The 17,524-nt window shown below is 39.8% G+C and overlaps 1 protein-coding gene across 1 annotated transcript; it reads left to right on the top strand.

Annotated features, from left to right (window-relative positions):
* The first annotated feature begins 124 nt into the window (after window positions 1-124).
* tdrd12 (tudor domain containing 12) lies at window positions 125-16,608 on the top strand. The gene is made up of 34 exons (XM_052543728.1): window positions 125-178; window positions 3,304-3,468; window positions 3,776-3,912; window positions 4,312-4,431; window positions 4,518-4,573; window positions 4,652-4,737; window positions 4,873-5,098; window positions 5,230-5,336; window positions 5,418-5,503; window positions 5,674-5,716; window positions 5,844-5,902; window positions 6,028-6,108; window positions 6,188-6,248; window positions 6,328-6,435; window positions 6,673-6,858; window positions 7,605-7,758; window positions 7,856-7,983; window positions 8,071-8,262; window positions 8,342-8,470; window positions 8,707-8,824; window positions 9,296-9,435; window positions 9,515-9,732; window positions 9,854-9,935; window positions 10,114-10,295; window positions 10,470-10,677; window positions 10,762-10,854; window positions 10,956-11,128; window positions 13,231-13,446; window positions 14,023-14,081; window positions 14,174-14,267; window positions 14,375-14,488; window positions 14,612-14,765; window positions 14,872-14,932; window positions 15,487-16,608. The coding sequence occupies exons 1-34, from the start codon at window positions 155-157 to the stop codon at window positions 15,558-15,560; spliced, it is 4,134 nt and encodes a 1,377-aa protein (XP_052399688.1). The 5' UTR covers window positions 125-154; the 3' UTR covers window positions 15,561-16,608.
* Window positions 16,609-17,524: the final 916 nt, after the last annotated feature.

Consider the following 17,524-nt stretch of genomic DNA (forward strand, 5'->3'; position numbering starts at 1 on the left):
CCCAAAAAAAAAAAAAAAAAAAAAACTACATAGTATTTCACAGCACTCCACATTGGCTATACATTTGCCATCATGTTGACGTCTTGTGAAGTATGAACTACGAGTATCTTATTCTTTTTCACTCTTTTGCAGGCTTTGCTGTGGAATCTGAGAAATGTTAGAAATACAAATAATCAAGGTAGAGCACTACATGATTGGCTGTTTCTATCAGATACAAAGCAACCAGTATTATTTTAGTATTGTAAAGATACTGTTATTCATTATTTCACGGTGTTTTGGTTTTGTCATTTTTATGTTTATATAGTATTCATTTTTATTTGCGTTTTATGTAGTAGTACATAAAGTAAAAGTAGATGAAAAGTCTAAATAAATTATAATAGCCCTAATAGTAAGGCTCTTGCTGGGATGTCATATGCAACACTGATAATTGTTTACGAAAAGAAAAAAAGGCTAGGTGATATTTTCAAACAATTTATGACAAGATATTTATGTATTTGCCCTTAAGTGCTTTACAGTAGGCAACACAGTATTGGCTTATTTCTAAGAATTTAATCATTAAACAAAAAACAACAACTATCTTTTCCACTTCCACTTTTTTAAAATGTCATTATATCTCCTTAGACACCATTGAGCATTATGCTGTTTTTGACTTAAAAGGATACTCCACCCCAAAATGAAAATTTTGTCATTAATCACTTTACCCCCCTGTCGTTCCAAACCCGTAAAAGCTTTTTTCATCTTCAGAATAAAATGTAAGATATTTTGGATGAAAACTGGGAGTCTTATGACTGTCCAATAGTCTGCCAAATAAATAATTGTAAAGGTCTAGGAAAGTATGAAAAGCATCGTCAGAATAGTCCATGTGCCATCAGTGGTTCAACTGTAACTTTATGAAGTGACGACAATACCTTTTTGTACACAAAGAAAATATATTCGACTATATTCAACAATTCCTCTCCTCTTTGTCTTTCCAAATCAGCGTAGCACTGTTTTGGCAAATCTGAACTGTACGCAGATGGTGTATGCTCTTCTGATTCAGCCACGCCACAAGGATACGTTTTTTTTACATGTATTTACCATAAACTGTATAAAAACACGCTGCTGACGTGTTATTTTTGTTATTGGGTGCACCAGAAAACACATCAGCAGCATTGTACGACAACTGTCACAACAATCACACTCACAACAGACCCATAAGTCGTAATCTTTGTTATTTTTGGACCAAAATGTATTTTTGATGCTTCAAAAAATTCTAACTGACCCTCTGATGTCACATGGACTACTTTGAAGTTTTATTAGCATTCTGGACCATGGCAACCCTTTAATTATTCCCCCCCCCCCCCCCCCCACAAAAAAAAAACCTATTTTTGCAGGCTTTTTTTTTTTCATATATTAATTTACGTATGTATTACAGAAATTCCGAACAAAGGTTCAGCACATGCAGTGCCCAGTCTCCACTTTGTTAAAATGGCATACAGGTGCTGGTCATATAATTAAAATGTCATCAAAAAGATGATTTATTTCACTAATTCCATTCAAAAAGTGAAACTTGTATATTATATTCAATCATTACACACAGACTGATGTATTTAAAATGTTTATTTCTTTTAATTTTGATGATTATAACTGACAACTAAGGAAAATCCCAAATTCAGTATCTCAGAAAATTAGAATATTACATAATACTAATACAAAGAAAAGATTTTTACTTTGGAGTACTGACTGTGGAAACTTTACACTAGACCTCAAGCAACATGGATTGTGTTCCTCTCCTCTCTTCCTCAAGACTCTGGGACCATGATTTCCAAAGGAAAAGCAAAATTTACTTTCATCAGAGAACATAACTTTGGATCACTCAGCAGCAGTCCAGTCCTTTTTGAAGTAAGACTCCTCTGATGCTGGCTGTTGTTCAAGAGTGGCTTGACACAAGGAATCTGACAGCTGAAACCCATGTCTTGCATACATCTCTGTGTAGTGGTTCTTGAAGCACTGACTCCAGCTGCAGTCCACTCTTTGTGAATCTCCCCCACATTTTTGAATGTGTTTTGTTTCACAATCCTCTCCAGCGAGCAGTTATCTTACCTCATGCTTGTACACTTTATTTTTTTTCTATCACATCTTTTCCTTCCCTTCGCCTCTATAAATGTGCATGGACACAGAGTTCTTTTAACAGCCAGCCTCTTTTGCAATGACCTTTTGTGTCTTGCCCTCCTTGTGCAAGGTGTCAGTGGTTGTCTTTTGGACAACTGTCAAGTCAGTCTTCCTCATGATTGTGTAGCCTACAGAACTAGACTGAGAGACCATTTAAAAGCTTTGCAGGTGTTTTGAGTTAATTAACCGATTAGAGTGTGGCACCAGGTGTCTTCAATATTGAACCTTTTCACAATATTCTAATTTTCTGAGATACTGAATTTGGGGTTTTCCTTAGTTGTCAGTTATAATCATCAAAACTAAAAGAAATAAACATTTGAAATAAATCAGTCTGTGTGTAATGAATGAATATTGAATGGAATTAGTGAAATAAAATGTTTGATGATATTCTAATTATATGACCAGCACCTGTAATGTCTCTTGAGACACCATTGAGCATTATGCCTGTTTTGCTTTAAAAGGATGCTCCGCCCCAAAATGAAAACTATGATTTTTTTTTTTCACTTACCCCCATGTCGTTCCAAGCCCGTAAAAGTTTTGTTCATCTTTGATACACAATTGAAGGTATTTTGGATGAAACCCGGGAGGCTTGCGACTGTCTCATAGACTGCAAAGTAAATAACGGTGTAAAGGTCCAGGAAAGTACGAAAAGCATCGTCAGAATAGTCCATCTGCCATCAGTGGTTTAACCGTAACATTATGAAGCTACAAGAATACTTTTTGTACACAAAGAAGACAATTCCTCTCCTCTGTGTCTCTCCAAATTCCTCTACAAGAGTATTCTGACAATGCTTTTAATACTTTCCCATACCTTGACAATGTTATTTATTTGCCAGTCTATGGGACCGTCACAAGCCTCCCAGTTTTCATCCAAAATATCTTAAATTGTGTTCCAAAGACAAACAAAACTTTATGGGTTTGGAACGACGTGGGTGTAAGTGATTGAAAAATATTCATTTTGGGGTGGAGTATCCCTTTAAAGGACATTGAAATTAAAGCTATCTTCCTTTTGTATCTTAAAAAAAAAAAGTGTGTATATGGTGATTAAAACACACAGCTGTCAGAAGCTTTTATTGCAAAGATTTAATAAATATTCTGTCTACTCCAGCGATCAGTTGGTATATAGCACGCACACACTCTGTTTTTTGTCAGATTGAAGATCCAGGATGTCTGTGGGCTCGAGTTCTGAAAGGACCAGGCATTCAGCCGGACAGTCCGGAGGATTATGAGAACCTGAGAGTGAAAATGAACCTCTTCTACCATGATGTCGACCTGGACGTTCAAAAACTAAAGCCTGCTGAACTGAAGGAGGGGCTGGTATGCCATTTCAGAATATGGATATGATAGATGGATATTGAGTTGTCTAATAAATGATCTTAACTGATTTTAAATGATGTAATGGAACACAGTTGATTAAAAACCAAAACTTAAAAAAGATGACAATTTGTGTCACAAATGTGCATTTATGTAAATATTCAACTAAAACGTTGGAGTTCATTTAAAGAGGGTAAATTAAGAGAATGTTTTGAGAGAGTGTGTTGATGCTGTTTGATGTAATGGCTTTGAATAATGCCTGTCTGCTCTCAGATGATTGATCTGTCAGCTGTCCCGTCTCCTCCCTCAGGTGTGTGTGCTGTTCAGTCTGGATCTGAAGAGTTGGTGTCGAGCGGTAGTCGAGTCGGTCTTTCAGGGGACGGGGGACACTCAGGCTTGGTGCTTGTTATTAGACCATGGAGATCGCATCATCGTCAGAGCAGATGAGTACGAGACTTTTTGCAGTTTGTATTTTCTCAAAATGTGATAAAATCTTGGAAACCTAGATGACAGAAAGTGCATCCTGTTTTTCTTTATTTTACAAAAGCACAATGTCCACAATGATGTTTCTTTTTTAAACTATTACAGTTATAACAGTGTGACTGTTTTTGGTAAGTTTATGGTGTAATACACTTATCATAATGTAAATACTATCACATTGTGCCCAAGATGTTATTACCTTTTGAGAAAATTATTACATTATAAACATTTTATCACATGAATAATGTAATGCTTATTACACTATGTGTAGATATTACACTGAGTTGCTACAACAGTTGAGACACTTCATCCACCGGACATCCACATTACATTAGCACTTGGGTTTATAGTGTTTTTTTCTCTCAGTGTAAGATCTCCTCTTGAGAGGTTCCTGCAGCTGCCTTTCAGAGTGAGACGCTTTAAATTGGCTGGAATTCGTCCAATGACACTACAGGTGCCCATCTCAGAAAACACAGCAGAGCTTGTGTAAGTCAGATCTCCTGAAGAAACCTTTTTGCATCAATATTCATGCATGCATTCTGAGCCACTGTTTGTATCTGTCTTGATATCAGTCCATCTTCAACATGGGACAGCTCTGCCACAAAATACCTGCACAATCTATTACAAGGTAAACGTGTGCTTTGGTTAGTCCAGCTCATGCTTACTGTCAGTAAGTATTGATTTCTCAGGCTCTGCTTGTTTTTAGTGTCGACTCTGGTTGAAGCCGTTCTGTGTGAAACCCAGTTAGGCTGCTCTGCCATTGAACTCTACTTGACTATCAATGAAACAAAGGTAAATTATGTTTACATTACATTATTTTGCCATCCTCAAATCATACAGCTGTCCTGAGCAGGACTTTGAAGAAGCGAGATGGACTGCAGATGTTTAAGGTTAAATGTTATGTTGTGATTCACTGTGATTGTGTAGATCTGTGTGAACGATGAGCTCGTGGCAAAGAAGTTTGCTTGTTTCATGAGAGAGGAGTCCAGTGCGCTGGAGGGGAACAGGAATGGAGATCGCACTCCTATCAGCCTGGCGTGGGACATCTACTCCAGCCCTCACCAGCTCCTAGAAATGAAAGGACGCTGCCCTATCAAACCTCCACCGCCAGATATTCCCATCAGAAAAGAGCGGAAAGATGCTCCACATACGGGTAAGGTCATACAAGGGTTGGACAAAATTAGTGAACATCAGTTATTATAAGGGTTTATGTCGTGTGTATTTCTTTTTTTGCATTTTTTTTAATGATTAATCACACTACATTTAATTTTGTTTCTCATTTAGAAACAGATGAAGTTTCTCATTCAGAAAACCAGAAACCACAGGTGTCAGAGGAAGCGCACACGCCACGTCGAGCTCCTAAACTGACGCGCAATGCTGGAACCGATACTGTGAGTGTTCGTTTATAATGATATGGCAGTGTGTGTGTTTGTGTGTCTGCCATTAAAACTCTTTATTTCTTGTTGGATCAGATTGGCAGAGGATGGCGTATCAGAGCGGAGGCCACTGACATCTTCTCAGATGAATGCTGTGGTCAGACTCGCATGCACAAGCCTCAGTAAGATTTCCACCTGAACCTCATCCCTCCTGACTTAAGTCATTACTCGTGTATAATACAGTTTTTGATTGAATTACCATTAAGTCAGGTGTCAATCCAAACTTAAATACACAAACTAAGTAAACTTGCCAACAAAATAGTTTAGTAAATAGTAGTTTTTCTTTTCACAGATACATGTTTGACACACTTTCACATTCAAAGCAGATTCCTCAAGTAAGTACTGATGTGTCTTTCAAAACTTTATTACTTTATGTATCTTGTGAAATTGAAGCAGTTAGTACCCGAGTGAAGAATGATCAGAAAATGAGTGACTGTGAAATGACACTCTTAATATTTTCAGCCTGATCAAACCGATAATAACAGCATTGCTCCGACACCAGCTGCAAGCTCACCATCATGGTAGGATTGGGATTTAGTGCATCTGAACTCAGCCTCATTATACTTACTTCAGACCAGTTATTCATTCTGCAACCCACCTAACTGACATCAAAATGTGGTTTCGTTTGTGCGACGTGTCTTCATAGTGCGAGTGACTCCTCTGAAGAGCAGAAAGTGGCAGCTCTCTCACAAGAGCCCAGTCTTGAAGATCAGCTGACCTCTTCTAGGTAGGTTTCTACGTTACTTCTAAACTTCTATTGCCTTTTTCATCTGATTCCACTATTTATTTGATGTAATTGTGGACAGACTTATGCAGTTTCTAAACCCTGATCCACTCAATCCAGACCAAGAGTCTCTTGATGCCAAAGTAAGAGCCTCTTAGTTAAATAATTTCTTGGTTCTCATATGTATTGTGGTATTCAGTCTTGCTTGTGTGGTTTTCACAGGTTGAACGCTGTAATCCGGGACACTTGGGAGTTATAGTGCACTCTGCCCTTCGTGTTGAACCCTGCCGTACCCTGACACGTGCACCCATCAGTGAACAGTTCAGAAAGGTGGACCAGCGTGCTTTAATATTATCCATATCAGAATAATCATTGCATTATTTATCATTTTGCATTATTTGACACATTTCTGCTGTACAATGGAAAGTCAGTCCAACTCAGTTAAATTCATGCTGTAAGTGTACAGAAATCGAGGACTGTGAGGTATAATTGGACCATTGTATTAATGATTTTAATATATGATTCTTGACCTGTTGTGTCTGATTAGGTTGCATTTGTTTGTTTTAGTTCCTGTTGTGGAGGAAGTATAATGGACCGAATGTAGCAGAGAGTTACTGTTGGCCCTCTGTTGCACGAGGTTTTGACACTGTGCTGGTGTCACACAGCGGAGACAACCCTCTGTCCTATATTCCTCCTCTGCTGATGCTGTTACAGACGGTTTCTGTCGTCTCCAGTCTCGCTGCTCGCAATGGGGTGAGATTCACTGCTCTGTTGTTGCTCACAGAAGAATAGTGTTACACACTAAATGGCTTTAAAAAAATGATGTTACCGCTTCACCTCTGGGCTCAGGAGACCACTTGATGTAGCTCCACCTCTGGGTTTACTGGTCCATGTTTGGTTCTGGTGGGCCCTGTGGTGCAGCTCCACCTTTGAGCTCAAGAGGGGCCCATGGTGCAGCTCCACCTCTACCATCAGTCTTGGTTGATCTAATTACAAGTCAATACCACACTGAACGCCCATGTGAAAGGTGGCTAATGCAACTTAGTCACTCAAACCACTGTAAGGGGTGTTCAGAAACCTCATATTAGTGTAAACAACCTCAAATTAGGGCAAAATGAGCATTTCAAATTTCCAACTTTGTATGGCACAGCCCATACATATGCACAAGAGCTCATAGAAGATCTCTGGCATGGTGCAGATCCACCTCCTTACTGGTCCCTTTGGTGTACCTCCATGTTTGGGCTTGGTGGGACCTATGGTGCAGCTCCACCTCTGGGCATATCTAATCAAATAACATTGAATGATGACAAAATAAGGCTTTAATTTTTGCTGATTTCATGTGGTTTGGGAAGAAAAAGGCTTGGTGTAGCATGTTTGAAAAAGCTTACGGTGAAAGCACAAGACTTCACAGAACATCTCTGAGACAGTGCAGCTCCACCTTATTTATTTATGATCTGATCCCAGTTTTGCTGCTACATCTTGCTTTTTTCTGTCTGCAGCCCATAGCAGTGATCCTGTGTCCGGGCTGGGAGAAGGTTCAGACAGTGCTGGAGCTCCTGGAGGACAGTAAAGCAACGTACAACCTCCATCCCACCAGTGTGCTGCTGGGTGTGGACCAGGAAGAGCCCAAGAAGTTCAAGATCCAGAGGAACTGTGAGCTTTGTCTGCAGTAGATTGTGGAGCGTTTCAACTCATTTGAATCTGGACCGATGCTGAAGCTAGCTTTAATGTTGCTGTGATGTTAATAAAGGTCAGCTGCTGGTGACCACACCGTTCACCATGATGAGGCTGCTGGATGCTCAGTGCTTCCTGTTCCTGAGACTGTGTCACCTGGTGCTGGATGAGGCTGATGTCCTGTATTCACAAGCACCTGAGCAGGTGACAAGAGAAGAGGACAGCACTCTTTTAGAAAATGGCACACTCAAATTTGCCTGACCGGTTTTTGCTCTTTACCTCTCTGTGAAGATGTCCGTAATCCTGAAGCACTTCCAGAAGGTGGTCTCTGGAGAGGAGAGGTCGTCGTGCCCCAGGCAGATCATCGCAGTGGGCAGCCGCTGGAGCGCCGGGATTGAGGCTCTGGTCAGAGAGCACATGATCTACCCCTCCGTCATCATCACCGTGATGGAGGAGGCAGCTCTCTACGGCAGGGTACATCAGGTCAGTCTTCACAAACTGAGTTATATCTCTCCCGCCCTCTGCTGAGCGCTGACTTCCTGTCTGTGTGTTTCCCCTTCAGAGGGTTCAGCTGTGTCTGGACTGCGACAAGATCTCCGTTCTGCTCGGGTCGCTGGACTTCCACCCGCCCAAACCTCAGAAGACCCTCATCATTACCAACTCCGCAGAGGAGACCGAGCATGTGTATAAGGTACAGACTTCCACCAATCACAGCGAAGGATGAGTCATGGTCCACCAATCGCATTAAATGTATAAAATCATTCCTGTGTGGTGGTGAAAATCTAAATTTAGCCGTCATGCTCAATACTACAGTATGATTTAATGAGAAATCGTTTATTATGTTTGCAATATTTGAAGCCACCGATGTCTCAATGCTGATTGGCTTCCGCTTCTGATGGATTTGACTAATGCACATCTGTCTTTCAGGCTGTGGTCAACACGGCCGTCTTCACACTGAAAGCTCATGAAGACGTGACGGATCAGTTTGACTTCGTCATTGATCAGTGGAGGAAAGACATCAGCCGTGGAACGCAAGTCATTCTGGGTAAGTATCTGTAATATGCTAAATGTGTCAAGGTGTCTCTGTTTTTACACTGTTAGGGTTCATTTTCGGTTCCTTGAAAAGACATTTTGTTGGTTAGGCAAAAAAAAAAAAAAAAAGTTTATGTAAATAAAACGTTTCCTTGAGGTTTGGAGAACGTTCCTGTTACGTTCTGTTATCCTTCTTATCATGATTATCTTCTATATGTCAGTAATTAGTAAACATTAGTTTTATTCTTTATTTGTTGTTTGGTTAACTAAAAGCTATGAGTCTCATAATTAATAAATAAACAGGTCTTTATCATTACCACGAAATAATATACCATCACACGAGATAACATTAATTTATGGTCGCATACACAAAAAAACAAAAACACTATAGACAGCATTTCTAGAAGTTAAGAATTGGTTGCGAAGACATAACCAAACGAGATCATGTGCTAATATTAGGGAGCGTTGGTTCTTCTTTCTTCAGTCACCACCAATGACTGTCTCAAGGCTCTCGGCATCCGGGACGCCACGTGCGTGGTGCATTATGGGTTTCCCAGCTCCCCCAAACTCTTCGGCAGCCGCCTGTTCTGCATGTCAGAGCATTTCAGAAACCTCTCGGATATGGTACCTCTTTCAATTTCTTTTGTTCTCTCCAATTGTTTGGGACATTTGTGAATGTTGTAAAAATATACGTCCCGCACAGGATCATGCCGAGAGCTCCTCTCCTGCAGCTCAGTCCGTGTGGCTGCTGTCGGAGCTGAACGCCCGTCACGTGTGTGGCGTCCTGCGGTACCTGAGGAGAAGCGGCGCTCTTCTGCCCCCGGAGCTGCTGACGTTCGCTCTGGGCGTCCAGCAGGCCAAAGAGGAGCAGAAGACCGACAGACACCTCTGCTCCTCGCTCAAGAGCTTCGGCTTCTGCAGGTCTCTGCTTCACTGTAGTACTGCCACCAGGCGTTAATAGTGTTAAATGCAAGTAGAAATTGTAATACATCATTTGTGAACACATGCTGCTAACTTGAAAATGTATGCGACCTCTTTCCAGAGACAGCACAGTTTGTCCGGATCGACACATGATCAACAAAGCCCTGGATCAGCCAAAGCACCCTGACTCTGGGAATATCATGGTTCGTTATCATAACTTCTCTGGTTTTTGTCTCACGTGGCCACAAAATAGCTTTTTACAATCGGTTCTTTTATGTTTTGAGAGAGCGCTGAATATTAATTCTGGACCTTTTTTTCGTGTCTCAGTGTCCCTTCTGCTAGCGGTTGACTGTAGATGTTTCTTTTGAAACTTTTCAAAAGGTTTTGCCGCTGTGCATAAAGTCAGCGAATGTGTACTCGGGCCGCATCGTGAGCCAGAAAGAGGATCGTTACGAGACTCTCGCTGCTGAAATGAACGCACACTACGCTAGTGAGAGACTCTGTGCTGTCCAAGTGCTGAAGGGAGAGCTTTACGCCATCCAAGAGGAGAACATCTATAACCGGTAATCACACAGACGCCCTCGTGAACACGACCCGTTAACACTACGTTAACCAGGAGTCACTCCCACTACGCCTTATATCCTGCTTTATTTGTATCACTTCTTTCCGAGTGTAAATGAATAAATGACATGTATCAAATGTAAGTTGATGGGGAAGAGTTGTTTGATTGGTTCTAGGGTGCGTGTGACAGAGCTGCCGGAGAAAGGAGAGCAGCTGTTCAGCAGCGTCACTGCCTGCTTCATAGATGAGGGCCGCACACAGGAAGTGAAATCACACCAGCTTCTCCAGCTTCCTCCTCGGTTCCAGGCTGTGCCCGACCAGGCTGTGGAGATCATCCTGTGCAGAGCGCAGCCCGTCGATGGGGAGGTGGACTGGAACCCGAAGGTCTCCATAATCCTTCTGAAAGAACACCGTTCTTCGGTTTGAACATAAACGGTTGTTTTAGAAAAGAGGAATGTCTGTTTTCAGGTGACCAGAGCCATCAGTCAGAAGATCAGAGGGAAGCTGCATCAGGCCAGGGTTGTGATGAGTGTGGGAAATACCGTCTGGGTTGATCCTATGGTACGTGTTCAACGTGTTTGCATCAGTTGCCTTACAAGGTTTCGCTGGTCCAGTCTGAAGTCATTCTGATGCTCTTTTCTGGATCTGTTCTCTTCACACAGGTGCGCATGACGCGTGTTCCTGGTCTGAAGACCTACATTAATGAGTATAACGTCCATGCGGAGATCTTGGCCTCTGGGTTTGGTGTCAATAATCCTCAGCATGTGGATCTGCTGAAGAGCGTTTTCCAGGGAGACGAGAACGCAGTCATGCTCCAGCACTTAACGGATGACAGGTTTATTACTAATATTCAGATCAGTCTAATGGTTTACAATAGAAAGGAATAGAAATTTATATTTTGTGTCAAGAAAATCAAACCTATTTTTAGGTACGTTAAGGCTTATTTCATTGTTATTGTTATTGTTATTTTTCACTGCTATTGTTTGTTTTTAATTTAAAAAAAAGTGAAATCACTGCACCCAGATTAACACTTGGCTGTGCAGATCATTGAAAATCATGATGATGTCAAATGGGAAATGCAGGATCCGAACTCACTTGTGTATTTTATGAAGATTTGTTGATTATTTTATTATACAAAAAGCACATATGGATCAAACGTTTCAGCACCCAGCCTTGCTCAGTGAATCATTCCCGTATTAAATATTTAGGTCATTTTTTACAATAGAAAAAAATTGAAATATATTTTCTAGGGATGCACCGGTTGACCGGCCATAAATCGGAACCGGACGGTTTTTGCTTAAAATACGCGATCGGCAATCGGCCGGTTTTTTGGTCTTTTTTTCGGCCGATTTTTCCATTAGTTCGCTCGCGTGCACACACTACATTGTAATCGTTCACTATGTCATTTGTGTGGAAGAGTATTTTGAAATCTGTGCGCATGAAACGGGCAGCCGATCAGTACTGGAAATGCAGAGCTACATGTCTGAGGCCCAGATAGCAGCAGGAAGCGATCAGCCGTTGGTGTACTGGCGCACAAATAAGAGTCCCTTTACTGGTCCGCGCCCTGAACACGGGTAGACCGTGAAGAGATGTTCAGCTCAACTTCTCACGTGTTGCATGAGAAACGAAACGGACTAAACTGTGACAAAACTGAAATGTTTTTTTTGTTTTTTTTTTATAGAACTTGCATACACGTTTGAAAAGCCAGAAGAAAGCGTCAGTTCTGCATTAGGATGATTATTTTTTATTTTACCTTAAAATTACAGACTTAATTTAATTTAAAAATCACCTGCTGTAGTACACTGAAAAATAGTGTTTTATTCATCCAATTAAAACATTTTAGGGTAATGATTCACATGTATATTCTTTTTTTACTTGAGACAATAAGTTATTTATTTTTCACTGGCTCAAGTAAAAAAAAAAATTGCTGTGCATCTTTGTTTTATTCGCACCAGTTTTGGAAAATGTATTTATATAGCATACTTTTATTTAGTCTCACTAGTAAAGAGCTTTTTTTTTTTAATTTAAAACCAAATTTAAAAACTAAAATACTGAATGCTGATTAAGAAACATCTTATTGAATGTGTTGATTGTGTTGTGTGGACTGTAGAACTATGCAGTTTTGTTGACTTTAATTTCACATGGTTACAGTTAATCTTTATATTTCTATTTATTAATTTCAGATGGCTACGGTTATCGTTTTCAATAACCAAAAGCAAGTGTGGCCTATTAAATACCAAATATCTTGTTTATGTACATTTTCTGTCTTTCTTGTTTGTTGCTTAAAAGAAAAAGAAAAATCGGAAATCGGTATCGGAATCGGCCAATTTGCTTGTAAAAAAAATCGGTATCGGAATCGGCCATGAAAAATCATGATCGGTGCATCCCTAATATTTTCCTTTTGAAATGGTCCACATTGCATTGAATCACGATTGGGAGGAAACTCTTCTTCCGAAAACTGATTTGTTTCTAATTGGATTGGATTCTAACTGAAACTCCTCTGATTGGTCGTTACGTTCCAGAAATCAAGTGAAAGTGACGTGTAGTCAAGTATGGTGTCCCATACTCTGAATCTGTGCTCTGCATTTCACCCATCCACGTGAACACATCAGTGAACACACACCCGGAGCAGTGGGCAGACGTATTGCTGAGCAGTAAAGAGTGCTATTGCTAAAAACAGTTGTGTGTTATTAAGTCAACACTTACTTTCATATCCAAAAAGCCCCTCATCACGAACCCTTCTTGAGATTGACATTCAAGGGGGTGGCTTACTAACTTGCAGTGTTAGTATTCGGAGGAGGATGGAAACTCATCCCCCAAAACATGAATCAACGCAATGCTAACTCCTGTTATCTCAGAGAACCAGGATTACTTAAAAAAAAAAAAAAAAGGTAAAGAGTGATTTTGTTTCAAGAAACCACAATTTTTGTTTGACAGGTTTGAGAGCCCGTCGTCATCCTCTCAGCAGAGAGCTGATGTTCTAGAATACGCTCTGACCAGTAAGATGAAGGAGTTAGTGAGCAGTCATAATGCAGTCATGGAGTTCAGCCAGACTCCCATCAGCCCCCAGAACTACAGTGCTGTCCAGTGCAATGGAGACCTGAAGGACAGGAATGATGATGATTCTTCAGAGGGAAGCGGGGATATCATGAGGTTCGTTTTACTGATGTATTCAAAAAATCTCACCTGATGTATTTTTGAATTTAGTTTTTTCATCTTCCGTATTATGCCAAGATTAGTAAGATTGAGTTCTTTATCTTAAATCCATTAGATTATTATATTTGTCTCCGTTTGTTATACTAACTGACTTTAGGCTACAGGATACATTGAGTGTAGATGCTTTTCAGTTTCTTTCTGTTGTTTTCGCTACATATGACATTTTGCTTTATGGCATCCTCCTAATCTTTCCATTCGAGCGGTTGCATTTTTTTTTTTTTTTTTTACCGCCAACCTACATACAGTAAGTGTGTCCATACTAAAAGAATAGTTTACTCCCCCTCAGACCATACTAGGTGTAGATGAGTTTGTTCATCAGATTTGGAGAGATGTAGCATTGCATCACGTGTTCACCCGTGGATCCTCTGCAGTGATTGATTTATATAACACAAACCTCATTTGTTCGTCATCAGACTACATTGGTTTATTTTCAACCAGTTCAGAATAAGAACTGACTCTTGTCTTCTTCTCTGGTGTGTGATAACTGACTTTCTCATTGTTTTAAATTTTCAGCCCTGATCCGAATGGATTTTCATCTCCGAACCCGACCAGACCTGCCAGCTCTGAAACAGGCATGTTTATTCCCATCTAAGCAATAGTTTGAAGTCAACTAGTCTGTCTGTTCCCATATATAGTAACACTTGGTTTTTCCCACATTATGTAGACAGAGATGAAGCCCTGAACATCGACAAATTGCAGGCAGTCAATGAACCACAGAATATCCACAATCCAGCCGCCTTCTTATTCCAGCCGACCGGGTGAGTTAGAAGTATTGTAGAAACTGTTGAGACTCGGTGATACCACGTGTGAAGGTTTTCTGATTATCGTTCACATCTGACAGTAACACAAAGTGTTTCCCGGGTAGTTTTCACCCACAGATCAAATGGTTCCAGAGGGCCGAGCTGGTCACGATCTACATAAAGCTGATCAGTCCAGTGATGCAGAAGTGTGAATTCCTCTCAGACGCAGTCATTTACAGGTCACATGCTCATAGACCATCTGTTTATTCAGTTCTTTATTAACATTTTTGGGCTAAGAATGGATGTATGGTTTTTTTACACGTGTATATTTGATGGGTATTTCTCATGTATTTGAATCTCAGTGGGTACGTGAATGACCGGCATTACTACACAAAGCTCGAGCTGTCCGGTGACATCCTCGCTGAGGAGTCCTCGTGGGAAATGAGATGCAATGAGCCTGTGATCAAGCTGAAGAAAAAGGAAAAGCGGGACTGGAGTTCACTCCTCAAACACAAGGCACCATCTAGATCTTATTACAATGTCGACAGTTCATTAGACCAGAGAAAGGGTTTAATAAGTTTGATTTGTAATGACTGTTTTTGTCATGTCTGTTAATCCACAGAGCCCATTTGTCAGCTATGAATTTGACCACATTGACGAGACTCGTGTTTCTTCAGTAAACGGTGAGGAGTTGATCTGTATCTGATGGAGTAAACCTTCCTGAGATGATGTTTGATTGGGGATGCCAACAGTGTCATTTAGTTTAAACCATGATAACAATACAATTCTGCACCTTTGTGAGGTTTCTAGGTGATTTAGATCGGGGGTTCCCAAAGCAGGGGTCGGGTTCGCCAAAACCACGAGGAGGGATCGCAAGATGATTTCCAGAAATCAACAAAAAAATTTTAAGGATTAGAAATATCATATTTTACCCATAAAAAAAAAAAAAAAAAAAGATAGTTGAATTAAAAATAAAACTCCAACATAGCCTACCCAACTAATTAGGTAAGTGAGGGTCCTGAAGTAATGGCACTGTTATTTTGGGGGTCATGGGCTGAAAAGTTTGGGAACCCCTGATTTAGATCGTGTATATATCAAGTTTTGAACCAATCAGATTAAGAAAACAACTAAATAATAATAGTTATTTTTAAAGTTTCATTTTAAATAATTATTTTAATGGAGTTGAAACTGCATTTTTATTGTGTCACTTTAAATGGCGTGTGTTGTTGTGGATCAGGGCACTTGTTCCTGGCTGAGGTGGGAGAGGAGGGCTGTTACGTCAGCTCTGAGAGCGACAGCGACAGTGACTGAAGACAACCAATCCCAAATACTGAACTCTTGTACAGTACATTCAGTAGCTGAAATACAGATCCATTTCATTTCCTTTAATTGCCCAATAATAATAATAATAATAATAATAGTAATTTCAGTATTTGTTTTGTTTATACAATGTCTATTGAATGGCTCCCCTAGAGTTAAACAGTAGACTTTTACCATTTAAGAATCCATTCAGCCGATCTCCGGGTCTGGCGGTAGCACTTTTAGCTTAGCTTAGCATAGATCATTGAATCGTATTAAACTGCTAGCATCTCACTCAAAAATTGTGTAATGAATAGTTACTATTTTCTTGGCTGGGGGTAAGCAAGTTGGGTCCTGGAGAGCCTTGGTCCTGCAGAGTTCAGATCCGACCCTAATCAAACATACCTGAACAAGCTCCTCAATGTCTTCAGGATTACTAATCTACAGAAAAGTGAGGGGTTTTTTCAGGGTTGGAGCTGAACTCTGCAGGACTCCGGCTCAACAGGACAAACTAGCTGGGGACTATTGTTTTGGGGGGGACTAATATTACTGCGCATGCTGCACCCATTGTGCGGCAAGAAAGTTCCTTGATGATTACGCCGGATTGAGAGTATAGTTCCTAGCCAAATCGGCCTAGAAAATCGCAACTTTTCATTTTCCATCGGTCTTAGTACACGATGTAATTACAGAAGAGTAAAGTTTTAAATAGGAAAAATATCGAAACTCTTTGGTCATTTTTGAGCGAGATGCTAACGGTCCAATCTGATCCTATGATCTATGCTAAGCTAAACGTGCTACCGCCAGACCTGGAGATCGGCTGAATGAGATTGAAAACATTAAAACTCGACCATTTAACTCTAAGGGAGTTGGAAAATAAGCCTATTTTCAAAAATGATGGAGTGTTCCTTTTAAGTTCAACTAGTTTTGTTCAAATGTTTTGTGAATGTCAACCTTGCTGATTGATTGCAGTGCAAAATGTTTTTTTTTTCATAATCTTTTTTTTTTTCGTTTTCATAAATTAATACACATTGTGTAACATAATTTTGTGTGTTCTTTATGAAGCAATAAAGTGATACCAAAAAAATACAGTTTCATGGTTTGTCAGATTAAAGTTGCATGAGTTACACTCATTACATTATATATATATAATGTTTTAGTTGAACTAAAATCATAGGCATGGCTAGTCATATGATCTACATTAACAGTGTTAAATATGGTGACACGTGGATGGGAAAATGCATAGAAATTATATGCAGATAAGGTTATGCATAGTAAAACTAGGCGTTGTAAGCTCCATATATGGTGATTTCGGGGAGGAGTCAGGGTGGAGAAGCACGTACGCACAATCTTCCCCTGACAGATTTATAAAGGGATTTTTGCGCAGGTTCTGTTGTAGGCCCCCTGTGGTCTACTTTATAAATGTTGCATAGGCTACGCACAAAATGGGCATAGTAAATGCATAGGTAATTTTCCACGCACATATAGGGATTTACAAAAAATAAACTTGGCGTAAATAAGGATGCACCGTACGGACATTATAAACCATGCTTACGAACTCTTTTTCATTAAGTGAGAAAAGTAATTAAGTAAATAATGATTTCAAACTGTTTCCATGTCAATATACACACATTTACATTAAATATTGCACTCACATAAATGGAGAGAAACAGTCTAAATGCATAATTTTACAAAAAACATAATTACATAATTTTATTAACAATAGGCTAAATAATTTCCATGTGGCATTCTATGTTTTAATGACAGTGAGGAGTGCTATAGGTGCACAATAATTCATCTTTAAACTAAAGTACATACCACATGTTATGAGAAATATTTTAGCGAGAATAATCAATGATGCGATTAAAAATTTATATTAATTTACAAGTGGTGACACTTTTTTTTTCAGTGGAGTGGAGAAAATATGATATTAAATAATAAGATGTTAAAACAAACCTAAAATATTCCTCATCTATTTG

The sequence above is a fragment of the Carassius gibelio genome, chromosome A25 (assembly GCF_023724105.1).
Source record: "Carassius gibelio isolate Cgi1373 ecotype wild population from Czech Republic chromosome A25, carGib1.2-hapl.c, whole genome shotgun sequence".
Taxonomy (NCBI): domain Eukaryota; kingdom Metazoa; phylum Chordata; class Actinopteri; order Cypriniformes; family Cyprinidae; genus Carassius; species Carassius gibelio.

Excerpts from the sequence above, each read along its gene's own strand:
- tdrd12 (XM_052543728.1), top strand. The coding sequence starts at position 155 with ATGTTAGAAATACAAATAATCAAG. Across the intron at positions 6,859-7,604 it reads GTCTCGCTGCTCGCAATGGG|CCCATAGCAGTGATCCTGTG; the intron begins GTGAGATTCACT and ends TTCTGTCTGCAG. Across the intron at positions 14,082-14,173 it reads ACCTGCCAGCTCTGAAACAG|ACAGAGATGAAGCCCTGAAC; the intron begins GCATGTTTATTC and ends CACATTATGTAG.